The sequence below is a fragment of the Lithobates pipiens genome, unplaced genomic scaffold, assembly GCF_037356315.1.
Source record: "Lithobates pipiens isolate NorthernLeopardFrog02 unplaced genomic scaffold, aLitPip1_a1.2 Scaffold_13, whole genome shotgun sequence".
In the NCBI taxonomy this organism is placed as follows: domain Eukaryota; kingdom Metazoa; phylum Chordata; class Amphibia; order Anura; family Ranidae; genus Lithobates; species Lithobates pipiens.
The window spans coordinates 463823120-463840894 of NW_027507718.1; the positions used below are offsets into that span (position 1 = coordinate 463823120).

The 17775-nt window shown below is 43.8% G+C and overlaps 1 protein-coding gene across 1 annotated transcript in view; it reads right to left on the reverse strand.

The window, feature by feature from the left end:
• ABLIM2 (actin binding LIM protein family member 2) overlaps positions 1 to 17775 on the reverse strand; it is a 234885-nt gene that overhangs the window by 40007 nt on the left and 177103 nt on the right. Inside the window, exons 20-21 of the mRNA XM_077477846.1 lie at positions 9123 to 9130; positions 6956 to 7036 (exon numbers count right to left, since the gene is read on the reverse strand). Coding sequence (XP_077333972.1) covers positions 6956 to 7036; positions 9123 to 9130 — 89 coding nt within the window. The remainder of the gene's footprint in view (positions 1 to 6955; positions 7037 to 9122; positions 9131 to 17775) is intronic.

Genomic DNA, 17775 nt, shown 5'->3' on the forward strand with positions numbered 1-17775 from the left:
ATCTAATGTAAACTACTGAGCACATTGCTATGGATTTGCCATCCATGACTCTGCATTTCCACCATTCCTGGTTACCACCCTACAAACAGCAGAGTAATTTCCTATATGTGTATAAAAATGCATTACATGTAGAAGAACATCAGTACCAGGAGGCTGAAATAGTCATGTCTATCCTGTTCAGAGCCAACAGGCTGACAGACACCATGCCACTGCCCCACCTCTTGTCTGATCTTTGGACAGCTAGTAAATGTCACCAGTATGGAGGAGACCACCCTGACATCTCTCCCTTCTCCAGGCCAGTCTAAGTACCTGCAACTTCAACTCGTAAAGAAGGAATTAAAAGAAGCTACAACCATTTATTATTTATTGGGTCACACACTGGTTAAAAATACTTAAAAAATGAGCAGAGGAGAAAGCATGTTGAAGGGGGAATGCTGGAACAGGGATCTTCACATCGTCATTAATTTGTTTGCAGTTATGCCTAACACTAGCCATATATTAGAAGAAGCTTATGTGCCAGCTCCACTGCCAATGTTATAAATGTTTTTACCTAGTGTGCATAGTCAAATAAATCATAAATTACTACATTATGTAGGTGTGCCTGTAGGTTTTCCAATTTTTGTATGCATGAGGCTACTTTGAAAAAGCTACACTGCTTGTTGCCCCAATTGCGAACTTTTAGGTCTCTTCCACATGGGTGAAAAAACATTGCCTTTGTAGCCCTGTAGTATTTTTTATTTCCTTTTTGTATAGTCTCAAACTGGAAGTGGGAGTGTCAAAACCAAATACCCACTCCGCCCCTCCTCAAAAAAGTGCCAAAAATAGAAGAGGATGGCATAAAGCGGAACTTCCCCTTGGGTGAAATTCCGCTTTAAAGAATTTAACAAGATTTTTTACTGAGGGTCTTATTGCCAGCCTCTGCCAGCCTGATCCTCCATATAAACATCAGTAAATTATTACATCCGTGTGCAAGACGCCTAAGGCCACATGCACACTAGCACTTTGGCCCAGGCACATCAAATCCTGGTGTTTCTGGGTGCTCAGGAGGCCAAGATGTGGCACCCTACCCTGCTACCTGCAACCTATCAAAAGTATTCATACCATTTCAAATTTTCCTCATTTTGTCATGTTACAATCAAAAAACGTAAATGTGTTTTATTGGGATTTTATGTGATAGACCAACACAAAGTGGCACATAATTGTGAAGTGGAAGGAAAATGAACGATTTTCAAAATTTTTACAAATAAATATGTGAAAAATGTGCCGTGCATTTGTATTTTAGCCCATTACTTTGTAGGACTACCTTTCTCTGCCATTACAGCTTTTTGGGGATGTCTCTACCAGCTTTGCACATCTAGAAAGTGACATTTTTGCCCATTCTTCTTTGCAAAATAGCTCAAGCTCTGAATATGCTTTGATCTAAACCACTCCATCCTGCTGGAAGGTGATCCTCCGCCCCAGTCTCAAGTCTTTTGCAGTCTCTAAAACAGGTTTTCTTCTAAGATTGCCCTGTATTTGGCTCCATCCATCTTCCCATCAACTCTAACCAGCTTCCCTGTTCCTGTTGAAGAAAACCATCCCCTAATCCCAATACAAAAAGTGGAAAATTTCAAGGGACATGAATACTTTTTCAAGGCACTGTAAGTCCTTGAACAGATACAGCACTACACGCGAGTACCATTCAGTAGATTGCCCAGCTGTAGTATATTTCAGCCTGTCATAGATTTTGACAGGCTGCTGGAAGTGGGGCTGGAGGCCTCCGGGGTGCCTGAAAACGGCAGGATTTCACGCACATAGGCCAAAGTGCTAGGCTTTTGTTTTGATCCAGATGGTTTGCTTTTCCTGTGGGTTTTTTTTTATTTCTTTTTGGTTTGTGTTTGCTGTTTGACAATTAGCGCTATGATTTTGTTTTAGTATTATTTTTATGTATATCTTCCAGCACAGGCTGCCACACTAGAAGGCTGATTTTAACTTTCAGCAGAAAAAACGATCAATTTTTACTTTAACTTTCAGCTGGCGTGTGGAAATACATTTTAATGGGTCTGCTTTGGCAGAACTGAATTATTTTTTTACGCCCAACTTCGGGCGAATAAACTCTGGGCGAATAAAAAAATGATCCCTTGCAATGGGGCTGTGCCTGTACTGAGAGGGCTAACTGATCGTTTTTGCCTTGGCAAAAAAATAAATATTTACTGGTTCTCTGCTCCTTTCTGCAGTTAGACACACTCCACCATTTTACGGTCCTGACGTCATAAAGAGCAGAGAAGGATCCACAGCCCTGAACTGGACGTGAGGATGCCAAGGGACAGTCCACTGCCAGATCGTGGGGGTGTCCTGCCTTCCAGGGAAGCTGAGGATCAGGTAAGTAAAACAGTTTCTCCTCCCCTAGACAAAACAAGCAATTAACCCTTGCAGTGCGAGCACAGTCCCACTGCAAAGGATAATTTCTAATTTGCCTGGGGATGGGCTTGAAGGAATGTAAAGAAACGAAATGGTGTTTATGTATCTGCCTGGAGTTGTCCTTTAAGACGACACGCTTCTAATGACTGTGCGGCGGCTGTCAACAAAGGTTTTTGTTACTGTAGAGCAGGATATATGTATTCATGGATTCCAGATGTATAAGCTTTCCACTGAGCCGCTTCTCTCACATTCTCTTCATTTGTGATGCGTTTTTATAATCTCCATTTAAAAAAAATAATCCTATGAAATCGAAACCACTTGCTGAGTAATCACATGAAAAACATATTGAAGTGTTTAGAGAACAAGCACCGGTTTGAGCAAACAAGGTTTCCTGTGATTGATATCCAAAGACCGCAGCGGCCGTGCGGCATGCCGGGGATGTTATGGAAACAGTAAAAAAATATAACAGCATTCCAACATGATGGACCCGGTGTCAGAAAATGTCTCATAGATGGTCTGTACTGACCACATCAGCCGGTGTGTTTATCTCCTTCATCTCTCCAGTCTATCAAAGCATGCTGCTACAGTATTAGCACTCTTGCCTTGGAGTTGCTGGGGTCTTGGGCTCAGTTCCCAACAGGGACGCCATTTGTATACATTCCAGGTCTCTTAAAGTGTTCATGTGTATTTAATTTTGGATAGATTAGAGCAGAGGGGACTCAACCTGTGGCTCTAGGAGCCCTCCGATGTAACCCTTGACCTGCGGCCCCCCCACCCCAAAGCACCTTGTCCCCATGTTGATGACGACAAGGGCCTCTTCCCGACAACCCTGGCCGTTGGTTTTTGGGGGTCTGCGGGCGGGGGGCTTATTGGAATCCGGGAGCCCCCTTTAGGAAGGGGGCCCCCAGATACTGGCCTCCACCCTATGTGAATGAGTATTGGGGTACCATGTACCCCTACCCGTTCACCTGGTGAAAAAAAGTGTAAAAAAAAAAACACAACACATGTTTTTAAAATAATTTATTGCACAGCTCCGGTGGTTTTCCGTCTTGGGGGGTCTTCTCGCCGGACTCCTCCGCTATCTTCTGCTAGCTCTTTTACTAGAGGAGGAGCTTTCTTCTTCGTCGTTGCTGTCGTCTGGGGGTCTTCTTTTCCGACTTTGGGGGTCTTGTCCCCCTCTTCGGGGGTCTTGCCCCCCTCTTCGGTTCTTCTTGCCGGGCCTCCGCTTTCTTCTCCCAGCTCTTTTACTAGCGGTGACCCGGTCTTCTGTCACCGCCGCCTCTTTTTTCTGACTTCGGGGGTCTTGTCCCCCTCTTCGGTTCTTCTTGCTGGGCCTCCGCTTTCTTCCTATAGCTCTTTTATTAGCGGTGGTCCGGTCTTCTGTCACCGCCGCCACCTTCTCTTCTTCTTCTCTTCTTCCTCCTTGAGATGTTGACTCGACACTGTCTCCAGCCGCAATGACAGGGATAAGTTGTGCGGCGACTTATATAGGGACAATGGGCGGGGTCACCGGATGTCACATGGTGACCCCACCCCGTTATGATGTCACAGCCCCGGAGGATGCTGGGGCTGTGACATCATAAGGGACGGGGACCCCGCCCATTGTCCCGATATAAGTCGCCGCACAACGCATCCCTGTCATTGCGGCCAGAGATAGCATTGAGTCAACATCTCAAGGAAGAAGAAGAGAAGAAGGTGACAGAAGACCGGGCCACCGCTAGTAAAAGAGCTGGGAGAAGAAAGCGGAGGCCCGGCAAGAAGAACCGAAGAGTGGGGCAAGACCCCCAATGTCGGAAGAAGACCCCAGGGCTGCAACGAAGAAGAAAGCCGGGCACCTCCGCTAGTAAAAGAGCTAGCAGAAGATAGCGGAGGAGTCTGGCGAGAAGGCCCCCCAAGGCGAAAGAAGACCCCCGGAGCTGTGCAATAAATTATTTGAAAACCTTGTGTTGTGTTTTATTTACATTTTTTTCACCAGGTGAATGGGTAGGGGTACATTGTACCCCATACTCATTCACATAGGGTGGGGGGGGGGGGTCGGTATCTGGGGGCCCCCTTATTAAAGGGGGCTCCCAGATTCCGATAAGCCCCCCGCCCGCAGACCTCGACAACCAACAGCCAGGGTTGTCGGGAAGAGGCCCTTGTACTAATCAACCAAGTCCGCCAGATAGTCCGATCGTGTGTACGGGGCATAATACTCACTGAGGCCCTATTCACATCTGAGCATTTTTTTAGCTCAGATCTCAAAGCTCCAAAATGCTCAACATCAAAATCTCATGTACAGACAGTCCCTGAGTTACAAACATCTGACTTACATACGACTCATGCTTACAAATATAGTGGTTGTTCATGCCTGAGCACTCAGGCACCTGTAGCTTGACATCTGATGCTTCAAAAGCTAAATGAGCTACTTTTGAAGTAGATTTCAGCATTTTGGCCCCATAGACTTTGGAATTAGAACACCTGAAAATGTGCAAATCGAGCACTTTCACGCATTTTTTTAGGCTTTTTGTTGGCCTGTAAAACTTATCCTTGATTTAAAAATAAATAAATAAAAAAAAAAAAAAACTGGTCCCCTTCCCCCGCTGCTTGATATTGGCCAAAATAAAAACACCTTAAGCTTGTATACACATCTAAAACACTCAAAATCCACTTTTAAAACATTTCAAGAAACACAACAGCCACCAGAACATGGGACACCTGCCACTCATGTAAGTACTGTTCCAGGTGAGGATTTAAAAAAAAAAAAAGAAGAAGAAATAATTCAACTTCAGCTTTAAGCATATAGTGATGACATAATTGTGATACAAACATGGCACATACATGGTTTGTTCTTATCAGTGCTGTGAGAGATTGCAAGGGGGAAAGGGTTTTGGACCGACTTGGTAAGCCATGTATTTCCATCCCTATCAATGTAACAAAGGAACAAGGGGGTAGGACTTTATATAGAGCACATGGTTGCAATTCCATAGATTGGTGGACATATGAAATGTTCATTAATTCATATACATATATACACACATATTACTAATGTCAATGGGGAACAATTAAACATGATAATAACTGTATCACATGACATTGCATGATGAAATTCCACAGTCCACCAATGTCCTATAAATACATACATGTATTGCAGAGTAATATCTGCATGACCTAAGGCTTCACTGGTCCAATAATGGTAAATAAAGATAAATAGAACATAAAACAAAAATTTTATGCCAGAATAAAACACGGCATCTGGTATTTCTACACGTTTTGTGGCTGTGAGACACTCATCAGGAGCAGGCATGTGATGTATTAAATTCCGTGTTGATGGTGAAAAGCTGAAGGTCGTGAGCCACCTGGGGACATTATGGCTGGGAGCTGAGGTGGGCTACATCCAGGGTGGACATGGAACTGTAAGGCACTCCTGGGGAGTAGGTGGTGGATAAGTGCTGTGAGATAACACACATTCATACTTCTCCACACACCCATTTCTGTCAATGCTGTCTTAGAATTCAAGTTCGATGGAGTAATGGATTGCCAAAAGGAGGCAAAATCTGTCCATTTTCAAATGTACTGTGTTGCTTGGGTTCAGAGTGAGGAAGGTAATATTGCTGTGTAGTAAATCACAACATCCATCCTTACCTTGTTAAAGGTCAACTACAATTTACATTAAACCCCAACTGCAGTCTAAACTTTTTTTTTCAACAGAGGGCAAGAGTCAGAACTTTTGTAGAGTTTTGAAGGCTGTCTGTGTAACCATTGAAGAAATTTGCCGTTATTTCCTGTCCCAATGTCACCAGGAGAAGAAACAAGGAAATGGTTGTCTCCAGGACAAGGAATGAGTATCATCAGGACAAGAAATGAGGGAATCTATCTCACCAAGATAAGGGCTAAGGGAATGGATGCCCCCAATAAAAGGAATGAGTGTCACCAGGACAAGAAATTAGGGCATGCATGGGACCAAGACAAGGGCTAAGGGAATGGGGGTCCGAAGGGCGAGGAATGAGAGTCACCAGGACAAAAAATTAGAGAATGGACGTGACAAGACAAGGAATGAGATAATGGGTGCCTCCTGGACAAGAAATGAGGGAATGGATGTGACCAAGGCAAGGGCTAAGGGAATGGGTATCCCCAGGACATTGAATGAGGGAATGGGTGTCTTGAGGACAAGGAATAAGTGTAACCAGGACAAGAAATGAGAGAATGGATGCCACTAAGACAAGTAATAAGGGAATTGGTGTTACTAGGACAATAAGACACAGAAAGCATTAAAAAAGGCTGTTCTAACCCTTGCCAACTCTACTAAGGAACAGTTTTTTTAAGTTCTTGTCCCCATTGGAGAGATATCCCATCACTTCCTCTACTTTTGACATCTGATGGAAGGGTAAATCACCCCAGATAAAGACCCAGACAGCAATAAAGTTCTGACAGATCGAATCCTTCCCCACTCCATACAAAGCTAAAAATAAACTGGACTTTAGTAAAGCTGATCCTTCCCCCAGCTGTAGGTTTCACCCTTTGTATAAATGTATTGAGTGATTGGTCTCCTGTATGTAAACACATAATGTATTACCTCCAGTCTGGCTCTATCCACGTCTTTTGGGAGCTTCACCCGCACTTGGTTTGTTACAATCAGCATTTCATAGGGATAGGTCTAAGAAAGAGGAAAATGAAACAGAGGAATAAAAGGAATACAATCCAAACAGCATTCAAAGCTACCCACAAGTCTGCCCCAAATACATCACAAACCTCATCTCCAAAAAAGCTCCCAAAATGTCCTCTTCGCTCCTCCAAATACCTCCTGTTCTCTACCAATCTCATCATTTCTCCCATGCCTGCCCCCAGGACTTCTCTGGAGTCTCTCATCCTCTAGAACTTCCCACCCAACCTCTCCAGCTATATCCTACCTTGTCCGTCTTTAGGTGCTCCCTAAAAATGTATCTCTTCAGAGAATCCTATCCCTCCTCCACCTAAAAACGTAACTTTTACTTTTTCTTCGTTCTTTCATACTTTTTCTAATTCCTCAGTTATCACCAAGGTCATGGATAAGAGGGTACCACTGTTCCTACTTTATGGGGCCAAAACCAGCAGAGGGGCCCAGGCAGCAGCCGGGTGAATTGAATATGGGCAGCGAGGGTGATTAGTGCGAAGGGGAGGACAATTACTGGAACCGATCGCCTGTATGGCTCTCTCTGCATCAGCTTAAAGCCGCTTCTTCTCCTCTTCCTGACACCGGCTTTCAACTGCTGCAGAGAGAGCCATACATGGGATCGGTTCCAATAATTCCCCCCCCCACCACACTCATCACCCTCCCTGTGGACCATACATTTCCCCCTGCTGCCCAAGCCCCTCTATGTGCCTCCCCCCCACCTCTGCAGTGCCCCCGGCTTCCCTCCTCTTCTTCCTGCCAGCAGCTGCAAGCATGCAATAGAATCCTTCAGGGTTGAGAGTGGGGGAAGGGTCTGGTAAATATGTCATATTTACCAGCCCCTTCTTTTCCTAAATGAACATGAGTGATTGGTACCAATTAGGGCTGCAACTAACGATTATTTTCATAATCGATTAGTTGGCCGATTATTGTTTAGATTAATCTGATAATAACCTTAAAAGAGTGTGGTGTAAAATTTTGTACATATGTAAAGTTTAAAATAAAAGGCAATTTCTTCTTAAATATCTATATGCAGTATTAAATATAAATAACAGAAGATATCTACTGCATATACTGTTAGAGGTTGAATCTGGTAAATAGCATCAGACTCAGAGAGCAAATTTTGACAGTTTTGTAGATTTTTAGACAGAAGCGTAATATATACTATGTATGACAGACTCCCTTGTCATAGGCAGGTAGCTTGACAAAAGCTACCTGCGCCTGCTGTCACTTATGCTGGCCATACAAAAACAATGTCTTCCTTCAAAAAAAAAAAAAAAAACATTTTAAAAACGTTTGTAGAGAGCAGCCCTAATTCTCCTTTTCTGGGGTCCTTCTACTGCCTTCAGGGTGACCCAAAAGCAAGCTGCAAATGATAGTTTAGAGTGGCCCTATAGCAAGGTAAAAAAAAAACTTCTGCCTTTAGAACCACTCACTTCCTGCCCAGGACTACATGTCCCATGAGGCATTGCTCCTCACACATTCACAAGTTCTCAGGCACTTACTGACATGTACGGATGGTGCACTGAGCTGTGTGTGTTCTGCACTGAATTTCTTGATATGTAAACAAATAATGCATGCTGTATGCAGGCCAACTAATCGGCTGGCCGATTAATCGATTATGAAAAGTCGATTAATCGATTAGTTGTTTTGGCCCTAGTACCAATCCCTCCCTGTCTTCATTCATAACTGAAGCATAGTAAACTGTGTTTATTCGGGTGAGGGCTCTGCCAGGTTGGCTGTATGGGGCCCTGTGTTTTCTAACAGCAGCCCTGGTAATCACATTTTGTATCTCTTGCCCCTCCCTTTAGATTGTAAGCTCTCATGAACAAGGCCCTCCTAACCCTCTTGTATTAATTGTTTTGTAACTGTACTGTCTCCCTTTATTTTGTAAAGTGCTCCACAAACTGAAAATAATAATAATGATAATAACAGTAATAAAAATAATAGAAGTAAAGTGTTCAGAGTAATAATATCCATATACAGAGCAGATAAGTGTACATACAGTACATATGATGCTGCAAACCTTGGTAGTGGAATGCATACATACAATACATTGCTGATCAGACTGGGAGAGTTTGGCTCCTCTTACCTTGTACTCTGTAGAGAGAACACACAGAAAATGTGATATTAAAAAGTGATTCCCAAAACTGTATTCACTGATATTGCTTGATGATATAATTTAAAATGTATACAGCTGTAAATAAATATTATCTCCAGGAACAAGTAAAATCGATCAGAGAACAGTTGATGTCAGACAGGAATTACTGTGTCTGTTCTAAAACCTACTTACAGCTGAACTCCAGGATAAGTAAATATCTAAATATAAAAGTCATGTGTATTCTTGAATCTCGGTGTGCTTTGTGCATTCCCTTAAGATCTGTGCAGTAACCCAGTGTAAAATGTCTCCTCTGTGCAGAGCTTCCTGTAATAAAGACCGCTCACTGCTGCTCTCTCTCCTGGTGCAGGGTGACGGGTCTTGTCTCCGCCCCCTCCTGTAGTTTTCATCAGACAACAGGGTGGAGCCGGTTGGGACCCCTCCCACAGCTCTGCTCTCTGCACAGGCAATGTACAGCCTAGTGATGATGACTGTACCTTTACAAGGTAATATCTGGGTTTGCAAAGGTATTTGGTGCACACAAAGTGGATTTATATCCTCTGTGGCTATTAAGGAATATATTTAAATGACATTTGTGTGCCTGTAGTTCAGCTTTACAGTTGTATGCTTGCATTATGGAATACAATAACCCCATTTTCTCCTTTACAGTTTGTGTGATTGGCTCAGTGCTCTACCCAGGCATCAGCACTGATGTGGAAATATAAATATAGTAATCACAATTTTTGTGGAGGTACTTTCTGTAATTGTTTTTGGATAAGAGCCTTATAAAATGTATGGTACACCACATATTACTCCAATGCATGGCAATGTGTACAATGTGGTGTGGTGCCATTTATTTTTTATTTCAATGGCACCCGTTCCAATCTATGGGACTTAATGTTGCAGCGGCTTTGAAAAGGTGCCTGCACACCTTTGATGCGACTTTTGATGCGACTTTTGATACGACTTTGATTCAGAGAGCGTAAAGTTGGATCAAGGTCGCACCCAAAGTCACACTCCAAAGTCACACTCTAAATTGCATGACTTTGGAGTTGCACTAGTGGAAACGTAGCCTTAAAAAAGGCAATTGTTTGCGATACGGCACTGCATTATTTTAACTGACAATTGCGACGCTGTACCCTGACATGCGATGCTGTACCCAAATAAAATGTATGTTCTCTTTTTCCCCTCAAATAGAGCTTTCTTTGGTGGTATTTGATCACCTCTGCAGTTTTTATTTTTTGCGCTATAAACAAAAAAAAAGACTGACAATTAAAAAAAAAACGATTGTTTTTACTTTCTGCTATAAAACATAGCTAATAAAAAAAGTCTAATTCTTTCATCAATTTACGCTAATATGTATTCTGCTACATACTTTTGGTAAAAAAAAACCCAATAAGTGTATATTGATTGGTTTGAGCAAAAGTTATAGCGTCTACAAACGATGCAATATTTTTATGGCATTTTTATTTACTTAATTTTTTTACTAGTAATGGTGGCAATCAGCGATTGTTAGCGGGACTGCAACATTGCGGCAGACAAATCAAACATCTAACTGACACTTTTAACACTTTTTGGGTATCAGTGGCACTAATACAGTGATCAGTGCTAAAAAAAAAAAAAGGTACTGTCACTGCACTAATGGCACTATCAGGGAAGGGGTTAACAGGGGCGATCAAAGGGTTACGTGTGTCCCTAGGGGGTGCATACTAACTGTGGGGGGAGGGGTTGCACTGATTGGGGGAAGAGATCCCCTGCTTAGCAGGAACACAAAATCTCCATCTTGTCCCCTTGTAGAACAGTGATCTGCCTTGTTTACATAGGCAGATCGCCGTTCTGCCTCTCCCGGGGATGACTGCGGGAGGCCGCAGTTAATACACGGTGGCTGGTGGGCAAGTAGTTAACAGCATAATGAGTCCCTGGGCAAAGTAATGCACTGGGAGCCCTACCAGGGAAATGGGTATGGCTGTATGGCTGGGTGTGGCTAAATTATGCTACATTTTGGACATGATTTTTTAGTCTGATTAGATTTCTTTGTCAGAATTTTTTTACAATATTTCATTGAATTATTATTTATTTTAATTATAATTTTATAATTGAATTCAATCATTTAAAAAAAATTAAATTCATTCTTTAAAAAAAAAAAAACAATGCTGTTTGGGGGTCTTTTGGGTGAGATATAAGGGGTCTAAACAGACCTCTGAAGTCTCACTTTTGAGACAGAGAAAGGGACTGAGGAAACACAATCCCCACCTCCTTTCTGCAGCCTCAGCTGCACTTCAGATCAATGAACAGGAGACAGAGGCATCAGGTCATTTATTAACTGAAGTATAGTAAACACACTTTATTATGCTTCAGTTATAAATGAACAGTGTGCCTGCAGCTGCAGTCAACAGGAGAGGAGAGAAGCTGGTAGTGCTCCTGGGGACACACACACAGGGCGGTCCAGGCAGGGGGGGTGCCTGATAGTGATCAGTGTAGTGCGTGAGGGAAGTAGCTGGAATTGATCTTTGGTGACTCACCCTGCAGCAGCTGAAATCCAGCGGGAGGAGGAAATGTCACAAAAGATGGATTCCAGCTATTTTTCCCACCCGCACGTGTGATTCCTACAGATTGGGGGGGGGGGGGGGGGCACCCGTGCGATAAGACAGTCCTGCACTTGCTGAACATAGGAGGTTGCTCTTTCAGCAAAAGTGCCTTTCAATGAAGGCAAAGGGTTCTCTAATTGGATGAGGTGGAGATTGTGACATCACTGCACTACCTTTCCACCTCCTCTAATCAGAGAACGATTTGCATTATTTTGACAGAATGCAAAGTGTTCCCTGAATGATGCCCGTGCTGAGTGAGTGACCTGTGTTCAATAAGAAGCAGGGCAGTCGCTTGGCATGGGACCTGGAAGCAAGTGGAGATTACTGTAATAACAGTGATTACTACAATGATTTCCAGCATCCATGGGGATCCCACAGGTATGGCACATACATACCTACATTGGTCTAAGCTGGACCAATGTACTGTATAAACACTGCCATACCTGGAATTCATCTAACACGCTATAGAGAAATACAATGTGGGAATTTACTAAAACGGGAGAGTGCAAAATCTGGTGCAGCTCTGTATAGAAACCATCAGCTTCTAGGTTTTTTCATGAAAGCTTAAAGGGGTTGCAAACTCTCGTGCATCCTTTTGCATTAAGGTGAAAAACTTTCTGGCAGCGACAGGCCCCCAGTCCCCTGTTTTACTTATCTGAGCCCCGTATTTTCCTTGGTGGAGACGCGCTCTCCCTCTCTCCATGGGGTCCCGGCTCTTGACTGGATAGAGTGATAGCAGCGCAGCCATTGGCTCCCGCTGCTGTCAATCAAATCCAATGACGTGAGCGCCGGGGGGCGGGGACGAGTCTGGCATTTGTGTCCATGGATGCAAGTGCTGGACTTGGGAGCGTGCCACAAGGTAACCCCCGGGAGAGTGCTCCTAGGGGGTTATCTGATGCGAGGAGGAGCCGTGATAGCCGCAGGGGGAGCCCAGAAGAGGACGTTCGGAGGCTACTCTGTGCAAAATTAGCTGCACAGTGGAGGTAAGTATGTTTTATATTTTAAAAAAAACACAAAGGTTTACAATCACTTCAAGGCCCTTTTCACACAGGCTTTCCGAGCAGGTCTTTGTCCAGCCCATCTCCTGAGGACACCGACTCCTTGAACATCGGACCCAGGGCACCACAGCTACCAGCACTACCCCGATTACTCTGACCATTCCGAGGGAATACATGGAATAGACCAAAACACCAACCATCGGTCAAAAAGTCAGATGCCGGAAACCCTGCCTTACAGCCCTGCGAGTCGTCCCCATGGACATACGGATGAAACATTACATCTCTGATGTGCCTTTACACCACTAATTTAATGTGAGTGTTTAACCATTTTTAATAAATTTGAGTAACTTCACTGCTGCACTTAGAGGGCGCCGTCTCTTTCTCTATTCCATTGTTTCCGAGCAGGTCTGCCTGTCAGTATTTCAGGCGGACCTGATCGGACACTCCATTCAATCCTATGGGGCGGCGGGTTTCAGCGGTGACATGTCCGCTGACATGCACAGCTATCCGATCCGATCCTGTCCGTAAAATCCAGATGGATGGTATTTTCCATTCGTCTGGCGGATCGGATTGGATGGGATCACATGAAAACAGACAGGCAGTCCGTTTTCATCCGATCTCCCCATAGAGGAGAGCGGAGCTCTGACAGCTCTGTCTCTGCACACTAAGCGGAGACGGACCTGTCATACGCCTGCTCAGTGGGGATCAGTGAATTGATTCACCGCGTAGCAAAGCAGTGTCTACCGGGCAGACCGCCCCTGTGCAAGGACCCTTATTGAACAAGCTGAAGTTAGAAGCTGATTGGCTACCATGCAGCACTCCCCAGTGTGTTTTTATATTATGCGTTTATGATATACTGGTAAATTCATTAATTATATCTCACTTCCCAGGTAGGATAGGAAAAATCAGACCATATGAACAGGATGATTAGGACACCCGATGTTTATTGTTAATATATTGGTGTGTACATTTGTTTTAGCAAGTATTTACATTACTTAATGAGAAGACATCCATTTCCAGTGATGCATGGTGTAATAAACACAAGCTGATCTGTATATAGTTCAGGACAGTTTCACTAGAGATGGGGAAGTTGTTGTTTACATGTGTAGACAGATCTATTCTCTGGACATTCATTATACTTTACTCTGGAATAATGTACAATGTGGGAAGTTCAAAACCACACAGGAAACTTTGTAGGGCTCAGTGGCTTGACCTTAACTCTTTACTGGCTGTCATCTAATCTGTAATACATTGAATTTAGTGAGCTCATAGTGAGATACCGGTCAATCAAGAGTGATTCGTAAATGGGAAAAAAAATGTTTTCAGGTATGTATCCTTTTTTTTTTAAATTATTTTTGTTCAGTTTTTTCACACATGTTATACGTTCAAAACACGGGGGTCAGAGAAGGAAACATACCCACTCTCCCCTTGGCCTCGAGGTGCCAAAAAATTAGAACTAACATAGTTCCATTAATAAAATAACTCAAGATGTCCCCCTTAAACTCAACCATCAGCACCATTCCAGGAGATATAGAGCACCAGCAAGTTACAATCAGAGTTTGGTTACGACACTTGTCCATCTTGATTCAGGGTAGAATTTTCAGGATGATTGTGTATACATGTAGAGCAATCTATTCACATCAGTGCCAAGAATTCATAGTGCCCATCTCCTATCCCATAAGACTATACAGTCCAATAGGTGAAAAGGAGTAAATCAGCCCACTGTTGCAGAAGAGTCCAACCGTGGCTGGCAGAATTTTTTTTTACAGCCCCTGGAGATATATGTGGCCATGTAAAGATGGAGTATGGAGTTTATCAGACCCTACCAGTATGATCTTGCAGGATCATTTGGCTTCTTTTAATGCATTAAGATGGCATTCCTACCATAGAACAACCCTATATTGCGTAAGGTGCGATGAGCTAGAGAAAGAACGACCTCTTCCACCAAACCACCATACTCTTTGTATCGTGGAGATTGGAATCCTGAGAACCTCTGACAAGCAGGAAGCGATTGCAGACCAGAAGCTCCGGCTCTGCAAACAGCTCCAGAAAATATGTTCTGCATTCGCAGGCAAGGAGGAACACCTCCAGCATTCATCCGTAGCAGAGGAATAAATGCATGTAACCTAGCAGGAGTGCAATAAAACCTATATAAAAATTGTAAACTGTATAAGGCGGTCCCTAGCAGATACCAAGTGTTTAAAAGGGCAGTCCCACATATATAGTCCTTAACAGTCCTCTCCTTGGATTTCAGGGATTTCCACCACCCACCACTCCCGACATCTAGTTAATGCCGTTGGTGTTTTTTTGAAGAAGGATTTCTACGTAGCTGATAGAGGTTTGGACAATTCTTCATCCGTTAAAAGATCCTCAAGGGCAGAGGGTAGAGAATTGTATCTGAAAGGCATGGCGCAGTTGTAAATACTGGAAAAAGTATGGGTTAGGTGGGTTATGTCGTGTTTTCAATTGGTCAAACATTATGAGTTCTTCCTCCCTTGTAATGTCCCCTAGTACCTTAACACCCCTACGAGCCCAAACCAAGGGGTCTGGTAGGGAGTAGAAATGAGGCAGGTTAGGATTCATCCATAGGGGAGAAGAGGGCGTAGTTCCGATGTAACTGGGGGACATTAGATTTGTAGCTTCTTCCCAGGCTTTTATGGTTGTCAAAGGTAGATTGGATTTTGGGCCTCTATACAGCACTAGCCATAAACTCTCATAGGAGCCTAACTGAGCTGCTTCAAGAAATGTGGCAGAGTCCCCATCATCCGCCAACAGCCAGCGTCGTGCAAAAACCATATGGCCAGCCAGGCAGTACTTCTACCAATCTGGCAGTGCTAACCCCCCCCCCCCCTGCCCCCATGGTTCTTGGAGTACCTTTATGCCTATGCGGGGTGATTGGGGAGACCACAGAAAGAATCCAATAATACTGTTCAATTTGTGGGAAAATGACTTGGGTACCCACACGTGAGAGTGCCATAAAAATACAAAATTACTGGCAAGGACTTCATTTTCAGGAGAATTATACAGCCTAGTAGGGAACCGTTTCCACGCTTGAGTTTTTTGGTTAAATTAGGAGACTAATGGCAATAGGTTCAGTGGTATATAATCCCAGATGTTAGTTGTAATTTTTACCCCCAAGTAAGGGATAACGGAAACCCATTGCAGCGGAACATTGTCATCCTCTGCTCTCTGTGCCCCCGGACCAAACGGCGATATTGATGACATGCCAAAATTCACCGAAGACCCGAAAAAGAGGCAAACTTATTAAGTATTTGCAATGCCGTCTGAAGGGATGGTCCCGGGTCTCTGAGGAACAAGAGCAGGTCATCAGCATAGAGCACAAGACTTTCCTGTATAGATCCTACCTGGATTGCACCCACTTCCTTAGATTGACGTAACACTCTCGCCATAGGCTCTATCATTAAGGCAAAGAGGAAGGGGGAAAGAGGGCATCCCTGTCTAGTGCCCCTTCCAATAACAAAAGGATCAGAGGTTGAAAGCTCCAAACGAATTGCTGTCTGGAGGTCACTGTACAGTAAAGTGACCCATTGCCGGATATTAGGTCCAAATCCCATACTCTCTAATACTAATATATAGCCAGTCAACTGAATCAAAGGCTTTTTCAATGTCGATAGATACTATAAATTTTTCTGGGACTTCTGTAGTGTCTAATTGTAAATGAATGAATAATCCCTTGTAGGTTAGTGTCTGTGGATTTCCCGGGCATAAATCCTGTCTGGTCAATGTCCACCAGTTAAGGAATGACCTTGGCCAGTCGTGATGCCAACACCTTGGTTAGGATCTTTAGATCCGCATTCAGTAATACTATGGGGCAGTAGGATGAACGCTCCTGTGGGTCCTTACCCGGTTTCAATAGGTGAACCATGCCTGCTTTTATCATTGAAGGCGGGAGGACTCCACTTTTAAGGTAGTGGTCAAAAAGGACACAGAGTCTTGGGGCTAGTTGTGCCATATATTGTTTATAGAAGCTCGCCGGGAAGCCATCTGGGCCCAGGGATTTCGAGCTGAAATATCAGCATCCAGAAGGGTAACATCTGGGTCTGATAATATGGGGAGAGAGAGTTCATTTAATAACCCATCTAGCTCACCAGTGTCGTATACTGGTATAGGGGAGTAAAGCGTAGTATAATACTGCACAAATTCTTCCAAGATACCGGAAGGGTCAGTGACCATGTTCCCCCCCCCCCCCCAGTGGTTTTAATAACAGAGATACTGACAGGTATTGTTTGATCTGCCAACAAGAGGGCCAAAAGCTTGTAATTTTTGTCCCATTGAACAAATATCGATTGTGCCCTCTTCCGTATTTCAGTGTGGCCCTGTTCAGAGAAGGTGAACTGAAAAAAGTCGCTGTGTCTCTAGCAGCGATGTATAATTGGAGAGTCTCAGGTATACATTCTTAACTCAATAAAGTACCTTCTATTATTCTTAGCCTACTCCACTTTACTTTTTTGCTGCTATAATTGGACTTCCTGTGAGAAGGTGACTACATTTGTTCTCCATGGCCTGCTTCTGAGATGGACTATGGGATCTGTAGTGTGCATAGAGCCAGGGCTGATCCTAGGGTCACCTGGGGGCAGAAATATTTCTGGGGCCTTTGCATGGGTGTGGTCATCATACTATCTCCTCCCTTACAAATGTTTCTATGGAAAGACTCAAACACAGAGATGCTCACCTAAGGAGTCTTCGATACCCTGGGATCCTCATATGATCTCCTAACAATAAACAAAATACAGGAAGAGAGTACTCTAATGGGACCTGGGTGGGGAGTCTCTCTAACTGACACAGAGAGGGCTTCTGTTAGAGAGTCTGTTAGAAAGAGCCCTCGGACATACTGCAGACATAGTACAGGAGATGGTCAGAGACTGCAGACATGATACAAGACATGGTCAGAGACTGGAGACATGATACAAGACATAGTCAGAGACTGCAGACATGATACAAACGATCAATGCCTCAAATGCAGTCTATCAGTGCCCACTAAAAGCAGCCACATCAGTGCCCACCAAATGCACAAATAAAGCTTATCAGTGTCCATGAAAT